Source organism: Sabethes cyaneus, chromosome 1 (assembly GCF_943734655.1).
Source record: "Sabethes cyaneus chromosome 1, idSabCyanKW18_F2, whole genome shotgun sequence".
Classification (NCBI taxonomy): domain Eukaryota; kingdom Metazoa; phylum Arthropoda; class Insecta; order Diptera; family Culicidae; genus Sabethes; species Sabethes cyaneus.
The window spans coordinates 76,151,200-76,163,832 of NC_071353.1; the positions used below are offsets into that span (position 1 = coordinate 76,151,200).

General features: G+C 38.0%; 1 protein-coding gene across 1 annotated transcript in view; it reads right to left on the bottom strand.

Moving 5' to 3' along the window:
* Window positions 1-11,657, bottom strand: part of LOC128737876 (uncharacterized) — a 48,358-nt gene extending 36,701 nt beyond the window's left edge. The window contains exons 1-4 of the mRNA XM_053832621.1: window positions 11,618-11,657; window positions 11,447-11,495; window positions 10,431-11,393; window positions 10,308-10,373 (exon numbers count right to left, since the gene is read on the bottom strand). Of these exons, the coding sequence (XP_053688596.1) occupies window positions 10,308-10,373; window positions 10,431-11,393; window positions 11,447-11,474 (1,057 nt within the window). The 5' untranslated portion in view covers window positions 11,475-11,495; window positions 11,618-11,657. The remainder of the gene's footprint in view (window positions 1-10,307; window positions 10,374-10,430; window positions 11,394-11,446; window positions 11,496-11,617) is intronic.
* Between the last annotated feature and the right edge of the window lie 976 nt (window positions 11,658-12,633).

A 12,633-nucleotide genomic window follows, 5' to 3' on the forward strand; every position in this document is an offset into this window, starting at 1 on the left:
GCAGGAATGGCGAGAGGAATTTGCGGCCTGCGACATTTATGGGGCGATCTCGTTTGGCCAGCACCATGCCTATGCCTGGGCACCACTGATCTAATGTTATTGTGCGCGCATTCCCTTACTGGACACGACGGTTGAAATAGTCGTGTTTCTGTACGGTCGTAAAAAGGGTCGTTTTTAGCTTTTGACAGATAAAATGTCAAATTGTGTCATCATCGCTGTTTCATTATTGGAACCAATCGAATCAATCGAGCAAAGTAAATAAACCTAGGAATTACCGTTCTATCAGAAGAAACGGAATGTAATTTAGCATGAAATGAATTTGTATTTTCAACGCCGGTTTGCCGAAATTTCATAGTGAATAAAGCGTAGTTTATCCTTCATTATCCAAACAAGCAATAACAAAACAATAATGTTTCGAATACGAACGATTTGTTTAATGCTTTTGTATGATTAACACGAAGTCACGATTAAGGTTGCGACAGAAACGCAATGAGCCTGTGTTGCCAGTTATGGCGATAAAACATTACGAACTGTGTTGCCAATTTAGTCATTTTTTTACCTTTGGAACGTTTGAAACAGTACCTGAACTCCCCTCGGAATCCATCGATCAAGTAAATGCACAATACTATTGATAGTTTCTGGTGGTCTTGTTATTGACTAATGTTTTATGAAAGAGTCTAAAATTTCTCGAGTAATTAGTTTTTGAGTTACGCAAAATTTCTGTTTTATTTGTATGACAGTTCTTATCCCCCTACCACAGTGGTAAGGGCACAGAGAACAGACATCCAAGCAAAAGGTCCCCACTTGGATAAAACTTATGTCAAATTAGTTGGGAAACTTTAGTGATGATGTCGCTAAAGGCGCATAAAATTCTTCACTAAACTCACAACAGCTAGCTTCTGGCGCTAGCATAATACTTATAGTCCATATATACTAGCGCCAGAAGAGCAAAGGTTGTCAGTGTGCAAATCAAAAGAATCATTTAGTTGGGAAACTATAGTGGTGGTGACGCTAGCATATTAGATGATTTTAATTTGAAATTTTATCCAAGAATACCCGAAAAATTAGTAACATTAGATCAGTGGTGCCCAGGCATAGATCTACTGACCTCTATTACTTTCCTTCAGTTGCGAAAATCTAAACTTCTCGCGAACCGAGAATTGGTGTTCCGAAGAATGGTATTCGGCGAAATGGTTTGTAATGATGGCGAATATTTAAACGCTATCCGCTTTATTTTATCAGACTAAGCAATGGGGGGAGTTGTTTTCTATTTTACTGGGAGGAAAATTTGTGTATTAAAACACCCATGAACTCCGCAGAAACTTGCAAAACTCGAGATTGTGATAAAGGTCATCCGAGATTCAGGATTTATGTACAACACAGTTTAATTTGTGGCAATACGAAGTATGTCGGGTCAGCTAGTCTTATATATAAAAATGGATTTCTGTCTGTCTGTCGCGAAGTTCCTCATAGAATCAAAAACTACTGAACCAATCGGCGTGACAATTTGCATGTAGAGGTTTTTGGAGCCAGGAAAGGTTTTAGTGATGGTTCGAGACCCCTCCCCCCACTAAAAGGGGAGGCTCCCATACACATGAAACACAAATTCCTGCATAACTCGAGAACTAATCAAGCAAATGGAACAAAATTTGGCATGTGGGTGTTTTTGGTGACAAGAATTTTTTTCTATGGTGAACTGAGACCCCTCCCCTCTTTAGAAGGGGAATTATGACTCCTCTCCCCTTTAAGAGAGGGGCGCTTCCATACAAATGAAATACAAATTTCCTCATAACTCGAGAACTAATCAAGCAAATGGAACCAAATTTGGCATGTAGGTGTTTTTGGAGGCAAGAATTTTTTCTATGATGAATCATGACCCCTCCCCACTTTAGGAGAGGGGGCTCCTATACAAATGAAAAACAAATTTTCTCATAACTCGAGAATTAATCAAATGGAACCAAATTTGACATGTAAGTGGTTTTGGAGGTAAGAATTTTTTCTATGGTGAATTGAGACCCCTCTCCTCTTTAGAAAGCGAGTTATGACCCATCTCCCCTTTAAGAGGGTGGGCTTTCATACAAATGAAATTTCCTCTTATCGAGAAGTAATCAAGCAAATGGAAGCAAATTTGGCATGTGGGAGTTTTAGATGGCAGAAATTTTTTCTATGGTGAATTACGACCCCTTCTTCTTTTAAGACGGGGAGCTCCCATACAAATGAAATACAAATTTTCTTTATAACTTAAGTACTAATCAAGCAAATGGAACCAAATTCGGCATGTGGAGCTTTTAGAGGGCAGACATTTTTCTATGATGAATTAAGACCCCTCCCCTGTTTAGGAGGGGGGGCTCCCATACAAATGAAATTTCCTTATAACTTGAGAACTAATCAAGCAAATGGAACCAAATTTGGCATGTGGGAGATTTTGGAGTCTTTAATTTATTTTATGATAGTTAGAGACCTTTCACCCCTGTGGTAGGGGGATATGGACTCTCATACAAATAAAACAGAAATTTTTGCGAAACTCAAAAACTAATCGAACTCGAGAAATTCAAGACTCTTCTATAAAACATTAGTTAATAACAAGACCACAAAAACTTACCACAACCACAAAAAGTTACAGATCATTCAGGTCGAGACGGCCGCGAGTGTTGCCGGCGACCCGCCGTCGGAAGCGCTGCCCACTGGGGGGAGGAAACTCCCCGCAGAAATCACTACTGTCTAGGTTTATTTGTTTTCCTAGGTCTACCTGGGTTTCCTGGAACGAACGACAGCGAGTAAGGAGAGAATCGCGAAATGGTACTTTCCACAAAAAAGTTTTCCGTGAAATGGTACATTCCGCTTAAGGTTTTTCGCAAAATGATATTCGGTGAAATGTTGTACAATCATGGCGAATATTACTATCCGCTTTCTGGCTGTGCATTGAGGGGACAGGGGAGTTGTTTTCTACTTTACTGTGAGGAAAAATTGCAAATTTGTATATTAACCCTAGAGCGGTCGCGTTAAAAAAAGTTACGTAAGCGGTCGCGTCGTGTACTGAGTACACGGCGAATAATACTCCCTATATCTCAGGACTGGCATGAGATAGAAGGTAGCGGTTTTCGACAAAGTTGTTTATCTATTTAAGGCGCATCTGGAAACGAACTATAAAGTTTAAGAACTGATTCGCTAGATGGCGCAAATGGCGACCAAAACAAATGATTCTAGAATCTCGATACTAGAATCTCTAATATCTCGGAACGCAGAAGAGATAGAAGGTTGCTGTCTTTGGCAAAATTATTTATCTGGACGAGATCAATCTGACTGCGGACAACAAAATTCGGAACTGATACGATAGATGGCGCTTATAACGAGCATATTGATTTTTTTTTGGAATATCTCAGAGTCGTGACGAGATAGAATGTGACTATGTTCTACAAAGTTATTTGTTCGAACAAGGCACGTTTGGTAATGCATAACCAAGTTTGAAACTGTCTCACTAGGTGGCGCACGTGCTCAAATTATAATCTTATGATGATATCTCATGACGAAACGATAGAAGGTTGCGATTTTTGACAAAGTTGTGTGTCTAGACAAGACGAATTTGAAAATGATCGGTTAAATTCGGGACTGTTCCGTTACATGTCGCAGTTGGTAAAATCATATTTCTTTTTGCGATATCTCAGCTTATATCGAATAAACGGTAAAATGGCTTATCTGGTCTGGAAACGAACACCAAAATGTTTGCAAATAGTATTCTCTTGGAGATTTTCCCAAAACAGAGTTTGTGAATCATAGACAATGTTGGCAAACTGAATAATGCGCATATCTCACCTAGAGATACATGATACTTATTCAACTTACCCAAGTAGCACACTTACGATACTTTAACTTATATCAATTTATTAATGACTCACATTAGTTATATAACAACCAGGTGAACAGTTGTATAATGAGTATGTTATTAGGGAAGTTTGCTATGGTATGTTGAGGTAATGCTTTAAACATTAGAATGTTAGAAGTATGTTGACACTTACCATAAAACAATACAAAACGAGCATTTGTTTGTTTTATTTCTTACTATGATAATGAGAATGAAAAATGTAAATTAGATTCCTAACAATCCTATAATATTCTTATTCCGGTCACTTATGTCATACAGGAAATAACACGCACGTAATACAAGGAAAGAGTAAAGCATTCGAGCCCAATGAAAAAAGCAAGCTGTATACAAATGAGTATCAAGATAGTGCACTTCAGTCGTGTTGTCGCGTTAGCAAAACAAATAGTTTTGGTTTTAACATCACGCACATGTTAATAATTGCAAGGATCAACGTTGCCATTAAGCCTGCCCGCCAAGTAAGCTCCGGGGTACGATGCTGGCCCAACAAGCCAGTCGTCGTATGTTCGAGTCTCGACTGGGCGGTGCCGCTACAGAGTTATTAGGATCTTTGCACTAGTCCCGTAATTTTCCTGTACTCTAATAACCTGCAGCGAAGTCTATCGATAAAGAAGGGTCAAGTTCTGAAGGACCCCCATGGTTTTGCTTTGCTGATAAATCTAGATTTTACCAGATTTTTTATTGCATGCCAGTCAAAGTTCAAAATCGTCCAGATATATGGTCCCAGATTTTTGCCAGATTTCTGTTTCTCCATTCTGAAAAAGAGTCATCACTTCTAATTTCAGACAACATTTTGTATCTGCGTTGAACAAAACTGGCAAGACGTTTCCCGAAAAAGTCCTCCCCTTCGATCAAGTTGATCGCCAGATTTTGGCCAGACATTTATTCGTGTTTGCCAGATTTTCGAATAAATCTATTAGCAACCCTGGGAAGAATAGGGACTCAAACACTCTCTAAAATATTTTTGAACAATGTGATGGAAACGCAGCACGGGTTTCCAGGAATCTTTTTCTGGTGATCTTTCTGGCTAGACGATGTAGACAACGAAATTGCTTCGTCAAAAGAGTTTTGATCAGTCTGTGCTCTTCATCTTGTCTTTTCTTAAGGGAGCATAGTACTTTTTACACCATATTTTTTGCCGTATTTCAAATATTTTTTTCTCGATAACGCGAAAAGCGCATCGATTCGGGTTTATTGCTTGCTAAACATTGCACTTTATACTAATATTTGCAGTTTTGTTTGCATATGTGAACCTCTTCCCCTCTCCCCTACGGCTCCTTGAACATGATCATTCGAAAAAAACATGATTTGCGGTACAGTAAGATTTCGAATTTGGCAACAAATGCGTGTCGCTTATGTTGCCAAAATCGAAACCGTGCCAAAATCGAGACCCTTTTTCGATATGAAAAAAGTTAATGTAAATGCTTTAGAAAATGACTAAATATCATTAATCAACGATTGCAACCATTTTATGTTTGAAAAGTCCGCCAAGAGCTATCCGTCCGGTGCAAATAAAATATTGACACCCTGCGGTAAGACGTAGTCCTACGGCAATGAAAATATTGTTCGAAATCGCATAACTTTTTTTCGTTAACATACTGAGGGCATCATTTTTTCGTCATTTAAAGCATGTATGCAGAAACTGATTGATATTTAAGCATATTTCTGGAAGTGAAATATCTTGTGTTGCTAAAAACGAATAGGGTCTTTTTCTAATTCCCGTCGTAATAGGGAAAGCCATTCTAATTTTCATCATTTGCTGGATGGATTTAATGAATACTCCAAAAGTTCTTGTGCTGATTTGACTAAAACACACCTTCCGATCCGTGAACTTTGAAATCACTGAAAAGCGACTATTAAAGCATATTTTTGAAATTACGCAACTGACTTCATTGCTAAAATTCGTCGTACAGTTTTAAAATCCGTCCATCAAAATTTTTCATCGTCCGAACTAAAAATAACAACAATGTTTACGAAGCTAACGCGCATGTATTTGTGTAGGACGGCATGACAAATGTTCTTCTACAAAATTTCTGCAGGTCAGGCAAGTTTTTCTGGCTGTAGAATAACGACAATGCCTTGCGTAAGTTATTTTCATTTATGAATGACGGAAATTAAAACGATTAGTCGACATTGTCTTCTTCGTCGCACGAAAAAAACGTAGGAAATTTGGCTGGTAGGACTTCTTTAATGATAAAAAGCATTTAAATAGATCTCAGCTCACTTTGATTGATCGCGTATGATAGACAACCAACTAAAATAGTAGGGAATAACTAGTTTTGCATTGTGTGTCATAAACATGCTGATATTTTTAATAATTTGTGTTGGATAGGACGGGAATAGGCAATTACGACGATGTAGCAACATACCCTACTTTTGTTGCCAAAATCGAGGCATGCCAAAATCGAACCATGCCAAATTCGAAATCCAACTGTACCATGGATTGGCGTTGGGGGGCTTATCCGAATTGAAAAATTCCAAAACGACATGAAAGAATATTAAATTATCTCGTGTTTAACCCATCCTTTTTTTAAAATTCGAACCCATAACAAAATGGCGGACATTCAAACATAAAAGTAAGGGTTTTAGCCGAAAAAATTGATTTTAAACATTTCTAAAAAATACAAAAATTGTAATATCGAAAAAAGGATGGGTCAAACACTAGATAATTTTGTTGGCTTTGAAACAAAAAAAGAATCATGAGATTAATTGCTTCAGCAGTTCTTGAGATCTTGAGATACGATGCTGGCCCAACAAGCCAGTCGTCGTATGTTCGAGTCTCGACTGGGCGGTGCCGCTACAGAGTTATTAGGATCTTTGCACTAGTCCCGTAATTTTCCTGTACTCTAATAACCTGCAGCGAAGTCTATCGATAAAGAAGGGTCAAGTTCTGAAGGACCCCCATGGTTTTGCTTTGCTGATAAATCTAGATTTTACCAGATTTTTTATTGCATGCCAGTCAAAGTTCAAAATCGTCCAGATATATGGTCCCAGATTTTTGCCAGATTTCTGTTTCTCCATTCTGAAAAAGAGTCATCACTTCTAATTTCAGACAACATTTTGTATCTGCGTTGAACAAAACTGGCAAGACGTTTCCCGAAAAAGTCCTCCCCTTCGATCAAGTTGATCGCCAGATTTTGGCCAGACATTTATTCGTGTTTGCCAGATTTTCGAATAAATCTATTAGCAACCCTGGGAAGAATAGGGACTCAAACACTCTCTAAAATATTTTTGAACAATGTGATGGAAACGCAGCACGGGTTTCCAGGAATCTTTTTCTGGTGATCTTTCTGGCTAGACGATGTAGACAACGAAATTGCTTCGTCAAAAGAGTTTTGATCAGTCTGTGCTCTTCATCTTGTCTTTTCTTAAGGGAGCATAGTACTTTTTACACCATATTTTTTGCCGTATTTCAAATATTTTTTTCTCGATAACGCGAAAAGCGCATCGATTCGGGTTTATTGCTTGCTAAACATTGCACTTTATACTAATATTTGCAGTTTTGTTTGCATATGTGAACCTCTTCCCCTCTCCCCTACGGCTCCTTGAACATGATCATTCGAAAAAAACATGATTTGCGGTACAGTAAGATTTCGAATTTGGCAACAAATGCGTGTCGCTTATGTTGCCAAAATCGAAACCGTGCCAAAATCGAGACCCTTTTTCGATATGAAAAAAGTTAATGTAAATGCTTTAGAAAATGACTAAATATCATTAATCAACGATTGCAACCATTTTATGTTTGAAAAGTCCGCCAAGAGCTATCCGTCCGGTGCAAATAAAATATTGACACCCTGCGGTAAGACGTAGTCCTACGGCAATGAAAATATTGTTCGAAATCGCATAACTTTTTTTCGTTAACATACTGAGGGCATCATTTTTTCGTCATTTAAAGCATGTATGCAGAAACTGATTGATATTTAAGCATATTTCTGGAAGTGAAATATCTTGTGTTGCTAAAAACGAATAGGGTCTTTTTCTAATTCCCGTCGTAATAAGGAAAGCCATTCTAATTTTCATCATTTGCTGGATGGATTTAATGAATACTCCAAAAGTTCTTGTGCTGATTTGACTAAAACACACCTTCCGATCCGTGAACTTTGAAATCACTGAAAAGCGACTATTAAAGCATATTTTTGAAATTACGCAACTGACTTCATTGCTAAAATTCGTCGTACAGTTTTAAAATCCGTCCATCAAAATTTTTCATCGTCCGAACTAAAAATAACAACAATGTTTACGAAGCTAACGCGCATGTATTTGTGTAGGACGGCATGACAAATGTTCTTCTACAAAATTTCTGCAGGTCAGGCAAGTTTTTCTGGCTGTAGAATAACGACAATGCCTTGCGTAAGTTATTTTCATTTATGAATGACGGAAATTAAAACGATTAGTCGACATTGTCTTCTTCGTCGCACGAAAAAAACGTAGGAAATTTGGCTGGTAGGACTTCTTTAATGATAAAAAGCATTTAAATAGATCTCAGCTCACTTTGATTGATCGCGTATGATAGACAACCAACTAAAATAGTAGGGAATAACTAGTTTTGCATTGTGTGTCATAAACATGCTGATATTTTTAATAATTTGTGTTGGATAGGACGGGAATAGGCAATTACGACGATGTAGCAACATACCCTACTTTTGTTGCCAAAATCGAGGCATGCCAAAATCGAACCATGCCAAATTCGAAATCCAACTGTACCATGGATTGGCGTTGGGGGGCTTATCCGAATTGAAAAATTCCAAAACGACATGAAAGAATATTAAATTATCTCGTGTTTAACCCATCCTTTTTTTAAAATTCGAACCCATAACAAAATGGCGGACATTCAAACATAAAAGTAAGGGTTTTAGCCGAAAAAATTGATTTTAAACATTTCTAAAAAATACAAAAATTGTAATATCGAAAAAAGGATGGGTCAAACACTAGATAATTTTGTTGGCTTTGAAACAAAAAAAGAATCATGAGATTAATTGCTTCAGCCGTTCTTGAGATATTTATGGTACCGACTTTCAAAACCTGGTTTCGAGAAAAACGACGTTGAAGTTTTTATTCGCTGTGCAATCGCTCCAGACATGCGCGGTACAAGTAGCTGTAACTTTGTCAATTTTTGGAATTCATCGAAATGACTTGAAGCACATATGGTCAAAATGTTAATCTCTCGAAATAATCAATAAAAGAAATTTTGATTTTTTTAAATTGAAAAAGTACTATGCCCCCTTAAAAGTTGAAGCAATACGTATCAATTGCTTCTGTCAGGAAACCATAAAAATAGCTGTTGATTGGCTGGAATTGACAACGCAATCAATGGTGAAAAGGACAACGATACGTTATCTAATGTGTTTTGACTACAGAAACCACTTTGTACCGAACAGCAGTGTTCAATGTCATCATGATTCCGCAATATTCCGAAAAGAATTTGATTTTCTTATCATCTCCACCAACTACTGACTTAATTTCGAATTTTATTTACAATCATCAGAAGTATCTTGACCTGATAAACAACTTTGTCGAAAACATCAACCTTCTATCTCATCATGGTTCGAAAATATCGCCAAATGAATTGAATTTCGCCGTGTACTCCATCTAGCGGACTAGTTCCAAACTTCAGTGTTTGTTAACAAATGCGTCTTGATTTTACAAACAACTTAAATAAATAGCAACCTTCTAGCTCATTACGGTTCTAAAATATTCCTAAATGAATTTAATTTCCACATTATTAGCGCCATCTAGCGAATCAGTTCCGAACTTTGTTGTATATCACCGGATGTGTCTTAACTAGATAAGCAACTTTGTCGAAAGTCGCAGCCTTCTACTAAGTACACGACGCGACGGTTTGTGTAACTTTTTTCATTTCAAAAAAGTTACGTTAGTGGTCGCGCTAGTGTACTGAGTACACGCGCGCGGACGCACTATTTTTACAAGCAATTTTCGACCACTTTTTTTATTTCTTTTTGCAATATTTTGGCATCATTGGAAAGAGGAAGAGTAGATCTTCGAATACAACCAAAACCTGGTGTAATTTGATTAAAATTTCGATGATTTTTTCACGTTTTTCGAAAACGCGTGTACTCAGTACACTAGCGCGACCGCTCTAGGGTTAATGCATTAGTATCGCCGAAAAAAGCGGGAGAGGAGACACGAAGAGAATCTCTCATTTGCAGATACGTCGAAATGAAAAAGTATCCGAGAAATATCGAAAATTTCGAATATAGATTAAGTGTGTTTTTAGGAGCCAAAGTTGAATCACTTATCCGAAACCCCTCGGTCGTCAAACGAGAGTTCTGCAGATTTAAACTCTCTTACGTGTTAAGTGCGAATCGAAAGGTTTTAGGACCTCTTCCCTTCGCGTCGCGTGTTCCCTTCGAGTAGAGTCGACACAATTTTACACACGCTATGAAGGATAAAACTTAATTCCACTTACATATTGAAATATTTGATACTGTCGGCAAAACTGCACCTACTGTACAATAAGTCGTAGTTTCCGAGGCTGCAATTAAAAAAATATTATGAGGAAATGAAACATGCTTATGAACTTCAAAACTACCTGATACTGATATGGAATCTTCTGGTGAATAATTCAACCGTTGGGGGATTCTGCTGCTACAAACCTTCGAACTTGTAGATTCCGGCATAGATTTATGTCGTGTTAATGCATTCACTCTTTTAGAAACTGACGTTGTCTCCTCTAACATTTTATTCGTGCTAATATCAGAGCTTTCTATCTTTTGCGAAGCTTCAATAAGAAATACATCATTCTCGGAATCATTCAACAATTCAAATTTTAAATCTAAATTGTCTGCCGTTCGGTTTTTAACGAAACTTTTCCTTTTTTCTGTGTTATTCTCCTTGTTGGCTTCGTCAGTAGGCAGTTGGTATCCAGTTGGAGTCTGTACTGTTTTATGTGAATGATTGTCCGCTTTCTGAGTAGCTTGTACTAGCAAACGATTCAGATCAGAATCGTTGAAAGAATCAAACTGCCAACCTTTATGCGGCACGTTAATTTGTGTTTTATCGGCAACATAACAGGAATTACACTTGTTTACGTTGTTGGGAAAGGGTATTTTTGAAACAGGAATAGAAATAGATAATTTTTCTTTCTCCAACTTTGGTCCATCAAATGATCTATCAGTATCCTGCAGTAATTTCAGATCTGATTGGAATTTATAGAAACCAGTAAGCGATTTTTTTCGTTGTATTCGGGTACTGTCTGAATTTTTGTTTACATTACTGCGTAACAAATTTCTCGGACGTTTCTGTTTAACGGTTGCAGTAGTGCGCTTTGGACTGTTCCAGGCCCACGTAACACCTGTAACCATGTTTACTGAGTCCTGAGATAGAGGAATTGTTGGAGATTCGCCCCCTTCTTGTGTTAAAGAATCATCTTTGTAGAAACTGTATCGTGGTTTACTTCTTGGAGAGCTACAATTAGGGGTTGTACCATTACTTGGTTCACTAGCCGACGAACGTGTGCAAACAGTGCCGTCACCAGTCTTAGTTGCAGGCGATTCTAAAACAGAAAAACTTAATACAAAGTTGAATTTTCAGATTATCTAACCTCACCTGAACTTCGAACAGACGATGCCCACATAGCATCCCGTTCTGAAGACTTCTGAATGTAAATTACATAAAGTTTATTTTCTAATATATATCCTATAGCGGCTACAGCTATTAATGTATATTTATAAGGTTCTACTTTTGAAGGAATATTTTTATTTATTTTTCCTTACTTACACGGTTTACGTGAAAATCGTTGACAGCAAAGATGCCAAAGTTTTTCTATATAAAAAACTGAAGATAGAATTCGCGTTGACGAACGTAAGCTGCTGCCACCTCCAAAAGTTTACTGTGGGGGTGAAGCGGAATAAGAATTTCTTAAAGAGCGCAAGAGATCGAAACATTTTGGCAGATTTTCACCCACACGTATTGCGCTCTTCACACTCAATTGGACTGCATAGTTAAGCGGGGTACGCTGCTGAAAAGTAATGGGTAAAAAGATAGGACAAGAAATGTTCAAGAAAACGATTTCTTTTACGATTTCTTAATCAGTACGCACCACCCCATCGACATCTCTATATCGAGCTGCAGTAAACGTCAGCGACAGCATGTCCGGAGCTCAAAATTTGACAGCGGGCCCAAATCAGACTGCTGGCAGTTGAGTGAAACGCAGTGCTGAATTGCTATCTCATTTTCGCACACACGAGATGTTGGCGGCGAGAACATGGTTGTCTGCCATGGGCTTGGTACGCACCTCAGAAGAAATATTGTTTCACGTTCAGATGGCGCAGTTTTACACGCAAGTGAATTAAAACCACATCAGAGAACAGATTAACAGGCTCGAAGGAAGTAATCGATTTTTTGTGTGTAAAATCTGTCGGCAGCGCCCTCCAGAAATAGTTTGCCAAACGCATCAAAAAATATCCATGTACCTTTATCAATATTTCTTTGTGCTGGAGTTACATAGCAGCGATGGCAGCGACATCAAGATTTAGTTTGCCACTTACTGCTCGAGGGGTGCTCTATTGAAGGATTACTCGTTGATTACATAAAAACCTTTTACACACTTTTTGTCAATTACCTGGTAGTCTGTTCTCTGTGTTAAAACGTCACTTTTCCGTACGGAATAATATCCGCCGCAATTATTACCAGTAGAGTGACTATATACAGAGTGGCGACAAGTCATCCCAAATGTATGCAATGCGGTTTTTCCAAGGTTTTTCTTTCTCTTTCCTGCATACGCGTTGGATAGG